The sequence below is a fragment of the Motacilla alba genome, chromosome 13 (assembly GCF_015832195.1).
Source record: "Motacilla alba alba isolate MOTALB_02 chromosome 13, Motacilla_alba_V1.0_pri, whole genome shotgun sequence".
Lineage (NCBI taxonomy): Eukaryota > Metazoa > Chordata > Aves > Passeriformes > Motacillidae > Motacilla > Motacilla alba.
Window position 1 is genome coordinate 7,442,071 of NC_052028.1, and position 13,404 is coordinate 7,455,474.

Here is a 13,404-nt window from a genome sequence, read left to right on the forward strand (position 1 = left end):
TTGGCACCTTTTCCAATCAGTCCAGGACGGAGCAAACTTTCCCAGCCAGGAGCAGATGAGAGGCACAGCCAGCCTTGCCCGCCACGTGCTGCTTGTCCCTTTGGCTTGACTCCTGCTCTGCAGGTGGCCAGTTGGGCAGGAGGTGCATTCACACTCTCAGATGGACACTCTAAGGGCAAATTAAAGAACTTGAAGACACAACTCACATTTTTTTCTACTGATCTCAGCCTCAGCTTCACTGGCAGGACTCCAGCAGTCTCAAGTGCACGGAGGATTCCCATTTGACTTGGGGGGTTTAGTGGCCAGGAGGCCGGGGCCCCAGGGCACCCCGGGTCAGCACAGCCCTGTGACTGTCCCGCAGCTGCTCTGCTGTGCCCTGGGTGAAGACCCATGTGAGAGGGTCCAGGTCTCTTTGGCCTTTTTAAGGAGCTCAGGCTGCTGCAGGTCTGCACCCTTGTCAGCAAAACTGTCAGAGCTGCCAGGTGTGTGCAGCTCACAGAACTTCCCTCAGCAAATTGTTCATGACATGTCTGTGTGCTCCTTCAAGGAGCATGGGAAGTCCAAGACCACAAGTGAAGTTTTTGCAATTTCCTTTATTCCCACCAAAACAAGCACACAATCTTGTTTGGTCTAATTTAAAAAATTTGCTGTGTTATCACTGGGAAGAACTGGAATAATTTTGAGTCTTGAGATAGGTCTTTCCAATTCCAGGAAACTGTAAACGGCCCATCCCAGGATATATTTATTGTAGCCTGCAGATCAGAGCACTTGCTGGGATTACATCATGCCAGCTGGGCAGAGTTTCAACATTTCTGACATTCATTCTCCTGCATGTGCTTAGCCAGAGTTCCTTTCTGTAAAATAGGCATTTATAAGAAATGGAAACAGCTTGCAGCAAGCCCTGCACCCTCATGGCTTCTGACCCAGAAGCAGCTAGTTTTGGTTGGCTGCCCCTTGGCAGTTTTTAAGGCTGATACTCCATCCCTGCTCCCGAAAAAAATCCGCTCTGCATTAACCCCTCGCTACCTGGAAAGCCCTGGGGAGGAAGAGGCATTTCCTGCCCACAGATGATCTAGGTCACCAAACTGTGACAGCAGCTGGGTGCTCCTTAGTGGGCAACCATGACAATGCTGGGTTATAGGAACAGCTCTGCACCCATTTTTTAAGTCCCACTCCAAAAAGGAAGGTTTGTTTCTGAGTTGATGGGGAAAAGGGACAGAGGCAGGTGGGGGGTGGGGGGAAATTGGAGAGGGCTTGAATTAAAGCAGGTCTCTCTTAAAGCAGGTAGAAAAGAGGAACAAACAAACCTTCAGAGAGTGGGGTCTGCAAGGGCTGTTGAGGCCTGGTGGGCATGGGAAGGTCCTGATGCAGAGATGGAAGGAAACAGCCAGGGCCACGAGGAAAGAGATAAGAGGCTCCCTCTCCCCGTGCTCCAACTCTTCCCCTCCACAAACCCCCGCCCCATCCTGTGGTAGTTCACTCCCCCCACCACAAATACTGCCTGGGCATGCAGACCCGGGGCTCTGCTGCCTCCCTGGGCTCACCACCAAGCCACCAGAGGCAGCTTTCTGTGGCAGCCCAACCCCATCTCTCCCTGTCCCCATTTCCCATTGTCAGAGCACACATTCCCCACTGTGGAACTTCTCCTCTGGCTGGGTTCACAGGGGAAGGGAAAATCTTCAAAGACTGTCAGGAGCACTTGGCACAATGCTCAAGCTCTTTCCCCCAAGACATCTCAGGGATTTAGAACCTGAGGCTCACCTGGAGGTGAATGCAGCTCTTCAGTCTGTACCCACGTTGGCAAGCACACCTGCACTGAAGTTTGCTGGTTTTCTGCCCTTTACCTTCCAGCTTCTTAAAGTGCTTCTAGATGTCAGAGCCTCAGGTTCACCCCATGGCACACAGGGTTCTATATTAACCATGATTTATTCCATTCAGCACAGGATCAGAGCCATCCTGAGCTGCTTAAACAAGAAAAGCAATGATGCCAGAGAAAAAAGACCCATGTCTGAGTCTCTGCATCTGATCCATAACCTCCCTCCTTGGAGGCCATGCCAGGAACTCCATGGCTGATGTCATCCAGGTCACTTTTTTGTATCACTTAAATTACAGTTTTCCTAGGAGCTCTTTATCTCAGGGCACTGGCTGAGAGGGAGAGGTACGTGTTATAGGATAACAAACACAACTTGCTGGAGGATCAGTTTGCGATTGAATTTGGTTTTAAATCAAGATACTATTAGATATTACTTCTGCATTCAACAATCCTAGACTTGGGATGCCCCCGGATCAAGTAAATGTGATGAAATATGTCAGTGATCTGCTTCTCTGTGTCTCAGCTTACTGATAAAACAAGGAACTGGTAATTCATGGAGGGAATATGAAAAGAAGGTGTCCAAGGTAAGACACCAGTGAAATAAGGCTGGAGCAGGGCTATGATTCTGCAGAGAATGAAGATGTTGACATTATGGGAATTCCTGGGTGATTAACTGGGTGGAGCAGAAGGGCTTTATGGCCAACCATTTAATGACTCTCTGTGATTATTGCTTCATTATACTTTTATACATGACAAATTAAAGTGTATATTCTTTATACCTTAGGTAAGCTGTCGTTAGTGTGGTGGGATGAATGAGAGAAAGGAGTCAGTTCAATAAGGAGAAGGCTTTGTAAGAGTGCAGTGAGGGAGCCTGACATTCAATAACATTGTGGAGACAACAAGTTATTTCCTTGTTTCATCAGAAAGATAGCAAAAAAGCAAACAAGCATAGGGCATCCCAGCTGGGCAGGCCCTGCTCCCTTGAAACGTGCCAGGCAGATGTGGGACAGCACACAGATAGGAAGGTCAATTAGGTTTCATTTTGTAGGATCTGTCTGGGCTTAAACCCAAGGAAAGAAGAGGAGATTGAGGGGTGGGGCTGTTAACCTTCCTTCACGCATTTCTATTCTAGGTCAATTTATTTGGTGTCTGATGTCAATTCCTGACAAGATACAGACTAAAAAGGCAGTAAGGGTCTCAAGAGTACTGAAGTCATGGATAAAAAAAAAAAAGTTACTGTTCAAAATTCAGTCATTTAAGGTGTTCGATACATTTGGTGCGTGCAGACCTTGGCCCATGAAACCAGGAAGCTCAGAATTCATTTTTTCTAAAGCTGGGTAAGCAATGAAAGCAAACCATAGGAGGTTGTAACTGAAAAGCATAATCTTTTTTTGTCAATATTTGGGTTGTGTAAGAGGTAGTGTGACTATTTTTGTAGATGACATTTACACTGAAACATCAAATATCCTCTGTCTTTTTCAGGTTACGTTTATGTTAGCTTCTATTTGTCTAGTAATATCTAGTATCTCTCCTTCTTTGATTATTTTTGAATTTACCTAATATGTTGTATCTTTACCTACAATGAGATCTCGGTAGTGAATGGTGCCTCTCTCACCACAAAGACCTGACTGGAGTATCCTACCACAAGTTAAGTAAAAAAAACATTAGTTAAGAGAAAGCATGGGACTCCTACAGGGTGTTTCTCTGCAGTTAAAACCAGGTTGGGGCTTTTATTTTATCTTTATATTAAGAGAAGTAAACTTGCCAGAGCAGGCAGTCAGTGTGGTGGTGTCACACTCCTGTCTCATCTTTGTACCTCTCCCCAGTATAAATTCCTGTTCCATATGACTACAAACCTTCCCTCAAATTATGGAAGTAATTAAAAATGCTCTAATATGCTGCTGAATGGAATGCACCTTGAAGACCTTGAGTGAAAATCTAATCTCCCTGTCATACAGTTACTGCGGACTGAAGAGAAACCCTGATGGTTTCAATAGCCTTCTGTCATACTGCCACTTCCCTTCCTCAGGCTTCCTCCAAGAGGGATAAGAGGGGACAATACCACTGGTCACCATTTCTCATAGAATCACAGGATCCCAGGGTGTTTTGGATTGGAAGGGACCTTAAAGGTGCCAACACCTTGCAATAAGGACACCTTCCACCAGACCAGGTTGCTTCAAGCCCCATCCAACCTATCCTTGAACGCTTCCAGGGATGGAACATCCTCTCTGGGCAACCTGTTGCAGGGTGTCACCACCCTCACAGCCAAGAATTTGTTTTTAATATCTCATTCCCCTTGTCCTGCCACTGGTTTGCTGAGGCCAGGTGGGCACCTGGCACGCTGGTCCCTGGTTTAGGTGCACCACGATGCGCACAGGATTGCTCTGGCGACTCCACCGTCTCTTCCTGGAAAGGGGGCTAGACCACTCTGTGGTACGGGGGCTGGATCCCTCTGTGGGAACAGGATATCCCTGCGGCACGGGAGCGGGATCCCTTGGGATGACGGGGACTGGGTCCCTCCATGGGACAGAGACTAGATCCCTCCATGGGCTAGAAACCGGATCCTTCGGTGGCACAGCGGCCGGACCCCTCCGCGGCTCGGCGCTGGCTCCGGGCGGCGCTGGATGCGGCGGGGGAAGCGCGGGCGGGCGGCGGGGCGGGGCCGGGGCTCGCAGCGGGGGAGCCGCGCCCCCCGCGCCGCTGGTGCTACAACAGCGTGATTTCCCCGAAGTGATGCTGCGGCGGCCGCCAATGACGGGCGCGTCCACCCCTGGCGGCGGCGCGGATTGGCCGGGCGGCGGCCGGGCCCGGGCGCGGGGAATCCCGGAGCCGCCGCGTTATACCCGCGGGCGCGGCCCGCGGCAGCCAGAGCCGGGCGGCGGGCGGACGGTGCGGGTCGGCCGGGAGAGCCACAGCTCGGTGTACGGCGCAGCGAGGTGGGTCCTGGTGCAGCCTGTCCACCCTATCCCATCCTATCCACCTATCCCATGCTGTCCTATCCTATCCTACCCTATCTCATCCCACCCCATCCCACCCTCTCTTACCCCATCCCACCGTGAGCCCCCCGCTTTGCGCAGCACGGAGGTTCAGGAGAAGGCGCCCCGCAGGTCCCTGGGAGCGGTGCCAGGGCCACGGAGCGACTGAGCTCGGCTGGTGGCGAGGCGGCGGCGCCGGCCCCAGTGCGCGGAGCTGCTCGGGGGGCGGAGCGGGGGCACTGCCCCGGCCGCCGTCGGGGTGGGCACGGCGCATCCTGCTGCGGGCAGCGGTGTGCGCACAAGCCCCGGGGGCCAGGCTCGGGCGGGCTGTCCGTGCACAGCCGCGGGGCCGGGCACGGCTCCTCTCGGCCGCTGAGCCCCGGCGGAGCCGAGCCCCGCTGCTCGGGCAGCCCCTGGCAGCCCCTGGCCCGGAGCGGGCACTCTCCGGGACCTGCGCCGGGCGGGTTGCTGGTGAAAGTTAGAAGCGCGTTCTTTGGGCAGTCTTGGGCCGTGTGTCTTGGAAAAGCACCGCGAACAGGAAATTATTTGCGCAAAGGAAGCGCCCGGAGGGTCGGTGCTCGCGGCGGCGGCGCCGCTGCTCGGGACGGGTCGCGGTGGGACTGGGGATCCCCGCCTGCAGCAGGACCGCTGCCCCTGTCTTGCGCAACTTTATTAATAATAAACTTTCTCGAAGAGGATTTTGCGGTCGGTGCCCCTCCGTGGCGGTAGAGCGGGGGCACACCCGCACGCAGCGGCGGTGCTGGCGGGACCCAGAACGGGCTCGGAACCGGGCTCGGAACCGGGCTCCCCGCGGCCCGAGCGCTGCCGCGCACAGCTCCCCGCGCAGACCGGGCTGAGCACCCGCTGCTCCATCGGCCCCTCCGCCGAATTCCAAACCTGAGCCCTGCTTTGGAGCTGAGCCAGGCGGAGCAGGAAGCGCTTCCCTCCAGGAGAGGGTGAGAGGCACTGAACGAGTTAAGACTCTGGAAGAGTTGTTCTCGGGAGCGCTGGTGGTGATGCTGAGCACAGGCGGTATGGGAGGGGCGACACTGCACCGTGCTTAAAACAGTGATGAGAATTTGTCTGACCTGTTGTTACTCCTTTCACAGCCAACATGCCAGTGTCAAGAATGCGCATGAGGCCGTGGCTGGAAATGCAGATTGATTCCAATCAAATACCAGGACTGATATGGATTAACAAGGTGAGGCTGCTCTGTACTATTATCATCATTAGTAGTACTACTTGTGTAGCATTAATATTCCTTGTTCTTAAATGACACTAAACACAAGTCAAGATCATAAAGGAAAAGGCATGGAGAAAACTTGCCAGCATTATGTTTAAAAAGCAACAGGTTTTGTTTGCAGAAAAGGTAACTCTGCTTGGTGCACAGTGGAGTAGTTCCATTTTTCTCTCAGAAAATTCCCAGGAGGGGAATGATAAATTGCAATGAAAACATTCTGAGTATGTTGGAGAACGAAGAAACCTTCAAAATCTCTTTTAACTCCTGCTGCTTATTGAGCCAAGTCACCTCCTGTTCCAGATAAGCAGCTGCTGTTACACTCCAGTTGCTTCCATTTTTAAGAGTCTGCCTGAAAGAAATGTTGTATTTTTTGGTCTGTACAGCATATCCCTGTTACCAGGGTGTAGCACAGGTTGAGATCACTGAGCTTATTGAACCAAGTCTCTAAAGTTTCCATATCCACCCCAAAAGGATATTTAAGCTACACTTTTTTTTGTAGGATTGCTGCAGGATCTTATGGGCAACTTAAAAAAGGGATTCTCTGACAAAGTGTATCTAGAAAAAAATGCTGTAATTTATGACATACTAATAGGTTAGATGTGATGTATTGGAATTATTCTGGGATAAAGGTGATAATATTGCTGACTTCTACTGTACTGTAGTACCTTTGGGTTTTTTTTCCCAATTTCAGAAATCATAAAAAGCCTTAAATGCCATGAGCAAAATAGATGGAACAATGGCTATTGTAGTTATATGCCAATGGCTATAAACCACCTGCTCTAAAATATAGAGCAGGGGGTGTTAGAACATTTCAGAGATACAACTGAGAACTCTGATTAAATCCATCATTCCAAACTGGCATGTGATGTTTCTTTTTTTAATTCAAATCCCTACTGGTTAAATTTCAGGACAAGAGGATCTTTCAGATCCCATGGAAACATGCAGCTAAGCATGGCTGGGACATGGAGAAGGATGCCTGCCTTTTCCGGAGCTGGGCCATTCACACAGGTGGGTGCTGCCTTTGCATTCCCATCACATCACTAGCTTAAACAAGGCTTTTTTTTGCCTTGTCTTACACTGGTAGTTAGATTAACTAACTAGTATGTATGTCAGATAATACAATGTTGGTATCTTTTGGTGGGAAAAAGCAGCACTGGAAAGTCTAAAATACACAACCCATCTCTTATTTATAGGAAGGTATAAAGAAGGTGAGAAAGATCCTGATCCAAAAACCTGGAAGGCAAATTTCCGCTGTGCCATGAATTCCCTGCCTGACATTGAAGAAGTGAAGGATAAAAGCATCAACAAAGGCTCCAGTGCTGTCAGGGTTTACAGGATGCTGCCACCCTTGACAAAGCATCAGAAGAAAGGTAAACCCTTGGCAATCCAGTGGAGTTACACTGCTTAAACAGCTCTTAAAGGTCCTGCTCTATGTAAGCAGAGGGTGACTGACTTGTTGGTGGCACTGGTGCCACTGGGCTCGCTCACTGGGTATTGCTGGGAACAGCTTGTACAAACAGTTCATTTTATCCCAAATTCCTTAAACATGCCTAAAGGCAGCATCAGGGGGTCATGGGGACTGGCTGGTGGTGGCAGTAGTTGAGCTTGCTGAGCAGGTTTCAGGCCTGCAAGAGCTCACACTTGCCTAAAATGTGCAGCCCTTTCTCACATTCTTATTTTATTTCACAGAAAGGAAGTCAAAGTCTTCAAGAGAAGTAAGAAACAAGAGCAAGAGAAAGGTATGTATGTGTCTGTAGAGGCAGCTTAAGAAGCTAGAGGTTTTGGTGGTTTTCTTTCTTAACTTTTTTCATATGGGAACTTGCACGTTCTTAGAGAAGTCTTTCATGCTTTACCCTTGTTTTCAGTGTTATGAAGAGACAAGGCTGAAAGAGTCAGCAGAAAGCTTAACCAACACTCCTTTGCCAGATGACCACAGTGGCTACACCATTCACGACTATGCAGGGCAGGAAGTGGAGGTGGAGAGCACAGCCATCACCTTAGGTGAGACGCTGGGTTCAGGTCTGAGCAGAGTGGAAAATGCCACTTGTGCTAAACATACGGTCAAAGATGAGTCTTGGGGCTGGGGCAGCTGCAGTGTCAGACTGGCAGGGAGGAAACAGGGCTGGCTGTCTCTGTCCTGTGAGTGCCAACTCCTGGTGCATCCCACAGACCTGTCCTCCTGCGAGGTGAGCGGCTCCCTGAGCGACTGGAGGCCAGCAATGGAGGTCACCATGGCCGACAGCACCAACGACCTCTACCAGCTCCAGGTGTCTCCCCTGGCTTCCTCCTCAGAGGGTGGGTATTTCCTTTTTCCCCACCCAGTCTTTCACTGCTCTGCTGGAGGCAAGGCAGCAGGATGAAAGAGTGCCTGGGCCAACAGGAGAAACAAGAGCTGCCTTGTAGATAAAATAAACCCCACCTGATAGATCTGGGAATTTGGAGTTACCAAACCAACCAGGGTGCAGAAGGGGAGAGCTGGCACATGCCACCTAGCCATGGGTGAAAGGCTCTGAAATGCCTCCTGCTCCAGCAGAGATGGTCAAGGTAGCCATGCTTGCCACTGGGGAAATAAATAATTAACTAACGTGGGTAGATCAGAGTGGTTCTTCACTCAGTGTGCAAACCATCTTCCTCCTGTCATCTTCCACAGCAAGTGGGCTCTGCTCTGTTGAGTCCTGGGGATGCATCAGAGCTGGCTGGAGCCCTGCACCTCCTCATGCAGTTGTTGAAGAGATCAGAGATGAAGGGCTGTGAGGAGTCTGGGGTGGGCATGAATAAAAAGTGGTCGTGTTGTGTGACAAGAGAATATGAAGCAGGTTTTGTGGTGAAGAAGCAGAAGTATGAGGGCTAAAACTTGACATCTATGTTTTCTTCCCTTTTTTTTTTATGTGCTTACAAAACAGTCACAGACGAAGATGAAGAGGAAATAAATCCGGATATGTTTAAGGTAAAACCAGCCTTTCTGGTCAGAATTAAATTGTCCAAAGTTGGTGTTTGTACCAAGAGAGAAAGGAAAGCAGGTATCTGATCCAGTCTGATGTGAGCTGAACATATACTCTTTCTTAATGAGGAAGCCTGAAAAATTTAAAATAAAAAGAAAGCTGCTTTGCAAACTTGAACTGGAGGGGACACACCAATGGAAATATTTACCCTTCATGTGAAAGTCAGAGGAAGTTACTGAGTACTGCTAGGACTAGAGGTTCACAGAATCACAGAATCATTAAGGTTGGGAAAGATGTCTTAAGACATCAAGTCCAACCATCAGCCCAGCACCACCACCATGTTCATTAAACCATGTCCTCTAGTGCCATATCATCATTTTTTTGAACACTTCCAGGGATGATGACTCCACCACTTCCCTGGACAGCCTGTTCCAATGCTTGACAATCCTTTCCATGAAAATTTCTTCCCTAATACCCATATACATTTCCCTTGGCACAACTTGAGGCCATTTCCTTGATCTCAGGTTGTTGTATTAGGGTCTGCACAGATCCTCTAGACTTTTCAGTTTTGCCCTTCCCTCCACCTCTGACATGTTTAGCTCCTAATCTGCATTTCCAGACATGTCACGCTCATCCCACTGATAAGATAGGAAGAGATGAAAAGGTGCTCCAGCCCTTGCTGTTTTGCATTAACTTTTTTTTTTTTTAAACTGACAAAACAAGTTTTAATAACTTAGCATGAGAAAATAGAACTTGATCTTGTTGCTTACCTGTCTTCTAATTAAGGGCAAGTAAACATTGCACCCACAGCAGGAAGGAGCAGTTTTTACCATCTCCTTCTTCTCTTCCAGCTGCTTGAACCAGCCCAAGACTGGTACAACACCAGCATTGGGGGGAAAGGCTTTCTCACCAACGAGTCAGGCACTCAGAGCCTGTGCAGCACCTACAGCTACAAGGAGCAGGACGGGGACATCGACACCACCTCAGGTACAGCTCCTGGGCTGCCCCTGACAGTCAGGGCCACGGGGTGATGCAGATAAGGCACTGACTGGGAGGCAGCAAAGGAAATGGTGGAATTCACCATCCTTGGGTTCTGAGATTGCCAAGCAGCCTGTTATAAGGCTGTAAGGAATTTGTTGACAGTAAGCAAAGCCTACAGATTACAGGGTTAAACACGTGTAAGTTAGGTCAGCTTTCAGGAACTCCTTGAAATATAACTGAAGAGTTTCCTCGAGCAATAGCTTAAATTAAACAGTTTAATAGAAAGCATTTGATGTATTTTAGAAAATTAATAGTCTAAAGTATTTACTCTCATCTGAGAAATATTTTTATTTTTGATATTTGTTTTTAATATATCTATATACTATTTTGCTCTTGCTGCATTAATTCAGTGCCCATTCTTGGTTCCTCTTATCTAGGAGAGATGGATTTCAGGTTCTACGACCAGAAAAACAGCCAAGACTTCTCCTGGCTGGATTCTGTGAGGCCAACCATGCAAGTCATTCCCTGTGGATTGTAAACCCTTGGCTTCCTCCAACCACAAACTGCTCTTGGATTGAAACTTCAACAAGCATGGAGAGAATGGGAGAAATGTTTTGTTACTGACTGAAGGAAGAAAGTAGCTTTTCTATTCCGTTTCAACTGTAGGCCTGGAAAGGTTAGCATGGAAAACACCATTACCAATGTTCAAAAGGAACCCCATCTCACTAGCAGGACTCTGGTGCTCAAGGTGCTCAGCTGCAGCTCCCACCTCATTGCTCTGGAGGTGAAGCTTTTGCTGGAAGGTGTCACTGTGCCATGGAGTCTGACGTGGTGGGGTACCACAGGCCTGGGGAGCAGGTTACCATCCTCCCCACATGTGGTGTGATGAGCACTTTACCCACAGAGTGCTTAGAGGAGACACTGCAGATAAGTTTCTGACTGTTAGTTTTGATTGCTGCTTACCTGTGCAACACTGGTGACATTGAGCTTAACTGTCATACACTTTTGGAGAAAAATTACGCTAATGGGCCATCTCTTCTTTGATTTACTCCATCATATAGTTCATCTTTCAGACCCTTCAACTCTGTAAATAAACCACTAAAATGTGAAGATTCAGTTTAGGCTTTGCTTCCACCCAGTCTGTTCCCCAGGTGCACTCCTAGGACACTCTCTGCCATAGGCATGCCCTATCCCTTTCCTCAGACGAGTCCGAGAGCTGCTGCATGAAACAATTTTGCACTGATAGGGGCAGAGCTCTTTAATTTTACCATGCCTTTTGTAGACTCCTTCTGGCACTCTGTGGGGATTCCTCCAGTACTGCACAAAAGCTGTAACATCCCACAGATCCTCTGGATCAGCATATGCAGGCAAGTGCTGGATGGAAGAGGTTCTAATGTGTGTGTGTGTGTATAATAGATAGGAATCAAATCACTAAGCTGGAAAAGATTATTTTTCTTGTACATTTTATTTTTGTATATAAAATGTTGTATAAAATGTTGTTTAATAAAATGTTTTATATATGACATGTTTACTTTTTCTCATGGAAGAGCTCCGAGGATGCATTCCAGCTTCCTTGAAAATACCCAAACAGATGCACTGTTGAGACAGTTGGAGGGGTTTTTTCATTACTCATGAAAGCACAAAGAACTTAGTTTGCTGTCATTTTCTACCCCCCAGCCTCTTCCAAGTGCAGCTGGTGGGTGGAATCCTACATGGCAGGGAAGGGGAGCCCTGGTGCTGTGCATTGCAGGGTAGTTAGTTTGTACTTATCATCTGCAAGTCAGGCCTGACACAGAGCAAGGCTATGCTAAAAAATCCTGTACAGCAAGTCCCTGCTATGGATGTTCCTATCTGCAGTACCCCTGGCTTCTGGTACTAGATCAGCAGTGAAGCCCTAGGTGAAGACCTCAGGTTCGCCTAAAAAGACAGCACAATTCAGAAGGCAAGGGGAAAGCAAGCTGGTTTTCCCCTGAATGTTTGGTTGATTTGCTGTATTTCATGCTGTAAGGGTCTGACATCATTGCATCATGTGTGGCTGGATACAAGTGAGGCTGAGGCAGTGTGTGAGAGCCACAGCCACTGACACTGCCTGGAAAACCCCTGTGCTGTGCTGGTGTTTGGGGAATAACTTCATTCTCTGGGCCAGAGCCAAAGGAGAATACTGGGCTGCAGGAGAGGAAGACCCAGCCCAAGGGGCTGGAACAAAGAGGACATTTCCTACTGCCTTTGGCACAGGCTTTGCTGAACTGACCTGCAGGGCAGGGACAGACGAGAGCTTACTGAGGGAAGAGGGAAAATTGACTGCCGGGTCATGGGTCTCAAATGCAGCACAGCAAAGTGGAGGGGCAGCCTGGGGAGGTCCCTTTGTCATGTTAATCATTAACCAGCTCTCCCTGGCAGCCCAGGAAGCACCTTGGGCAGAGAGCAGCTTCTGATGACCTCAGCCTGGCCTGCAGGGAGGCTGGGAGTGTGGGGACTCTGCTGTCCCCCCAGAGCTGCCACACTCCCTGGCAGGGTATCTGGCCTGAAGGTCCCTGTGTAGGGAATCCCCTCCAGCTGGGAATCCCTGAGTAGCTGGGCTGCCTTAAATCACACACACACACCTAAAATCCTGCAGATCTAGAGCAGGAACATTTTTGCACAAGCTAAGAAATCACCCACCAGATTCTCAGCCTTTCAGTGTTTAAAGTGAGCTTATGAAAGAGACAGAGAGCAGCTTTTAACTCGGCCAGACAGTGACAGGACAAGGGACATGGGTACACAGGGTAGGGTTGGACTGAATAGACCCTGGGAAGAAATTCTTGACCCCGGAGGATGCTGAGGCCCTGGCACAGGCTATCCAGAGCAGCTGTGACTGCTCCACCCCTGGAAGTGTTCAAGGCCAGGCTGAGAGGGGCTTGGAGCAACCTGGTCTAATGAAAGGTGTCCATGCCCACAGCAGGTTGGAGAAAAATGAGCTTTAAGGTCCCTTCCAGCCCAAAGCATTTGATGATTCTACGATTCCATGACCAGATTTGTGTCCTGGTCAGCTGCAGCAGCAGCTTCTACCAAGGAAAGAATGTGGGGCTGCAGCCCCAGACCTACCTCTAGCCCTGGGACAGGACACCAGCTCAACACCAACACAAGGAGGAAATCAGTTTTAAGAGCCCTTGCAAGTTCACCACATGTGGGGGGAGGGGGCAGGAGAGAGATGGGAAACTTTCTATGATGCAAGCATTGCTAAAAATAAGGTAGAGATTAATTCACCCATTCATGCGTTAAAAGGGGCATGCTTTTCACAAATATGCTTACATGCAAAAAAAACATCCCAGCATTGAAATGTTCACAGATAAAAGGTTCAATTCCCAAGATTTGGGAAGAAAGCAGCAGCAAGTGCCTCACACCCAGGAACCAGACGGGCCCCAAGACTATTTCATGATGTTGGAAGTGCTTTCCCTTGTTGGCTGCCAAGTA

General features: G+C 49.0%; 1 protein-coding gene across 2 annotated transcripts; it reads left to right on the forward strand.

Annotated features, from left to right (window-relative positions):
• Positions 1–4,616: 4,616 nt before the first annotated feature.
• On the forward strand, positions 4,617–11,474 carry IRF1 (interferon regulatory factor 1). 2 transcript variants are annotated; one of them, XM_038150513.1, is made up of 10 exons: positions 4,617–4,749; positions 5,898–5,989; positions 6,937–7,036; positions 7,222–7,398; positions 7,718–7,767; positions 7,894–8,029; positions 8,198–8,323; positions 8,932–8,975; positions 9,822–9,957; positions 10,389–11,474. In XM_038150513.1, the coding sequence occupies exons 2-10, from the start codon at positions 5,903–5,905 to the stop codon at positions 10,487–10,489; spliced, it is 957 nt and encodes a 318-aa protein (XP_038006441.1). In that variant the 5' UTR covers positions 4,617–4,749; positions 5,898–5,902; the 3' UTR covers positions 10,490–11,474. The 2 variants fall into 2 exon arrangements, with proteins under 2 accessions (XP_038006441.1, XP_038006442.1); XM_038150514.1 differs by lacking the exon at positions 4,617–4,749 and adding an exon at positions 4,829–5,744.
• Positions 11,475–13,404: the final 1,930 nt, after the last annotated feature.

Excerpts from the sequence above, each read along its gene's own strand:
- IRF1 (XM_038150513.1), top strand. The coding sequence starts at position 5,903 with ATGCCAGTGTCAAGAATGCGCATGAGGCCGTGGCTGGAAATGCAGATT. Across the intron at positions 7,037-7,221 it reads GAGCTGGGCCATTCACACAG|GAAGGTATAAAGAAGGTGAG; the intron begins GTGGGTGCTGCC and ends TCTTATTTATAG. Across the intron at positions 7,768-7,893 it reads GAAACAAGAGCAAGAGAAAG|TGTTATGAAGAGACAAGGCT; the intron begins GTATGTATGTGT and ends CCTTGTTTTCAG.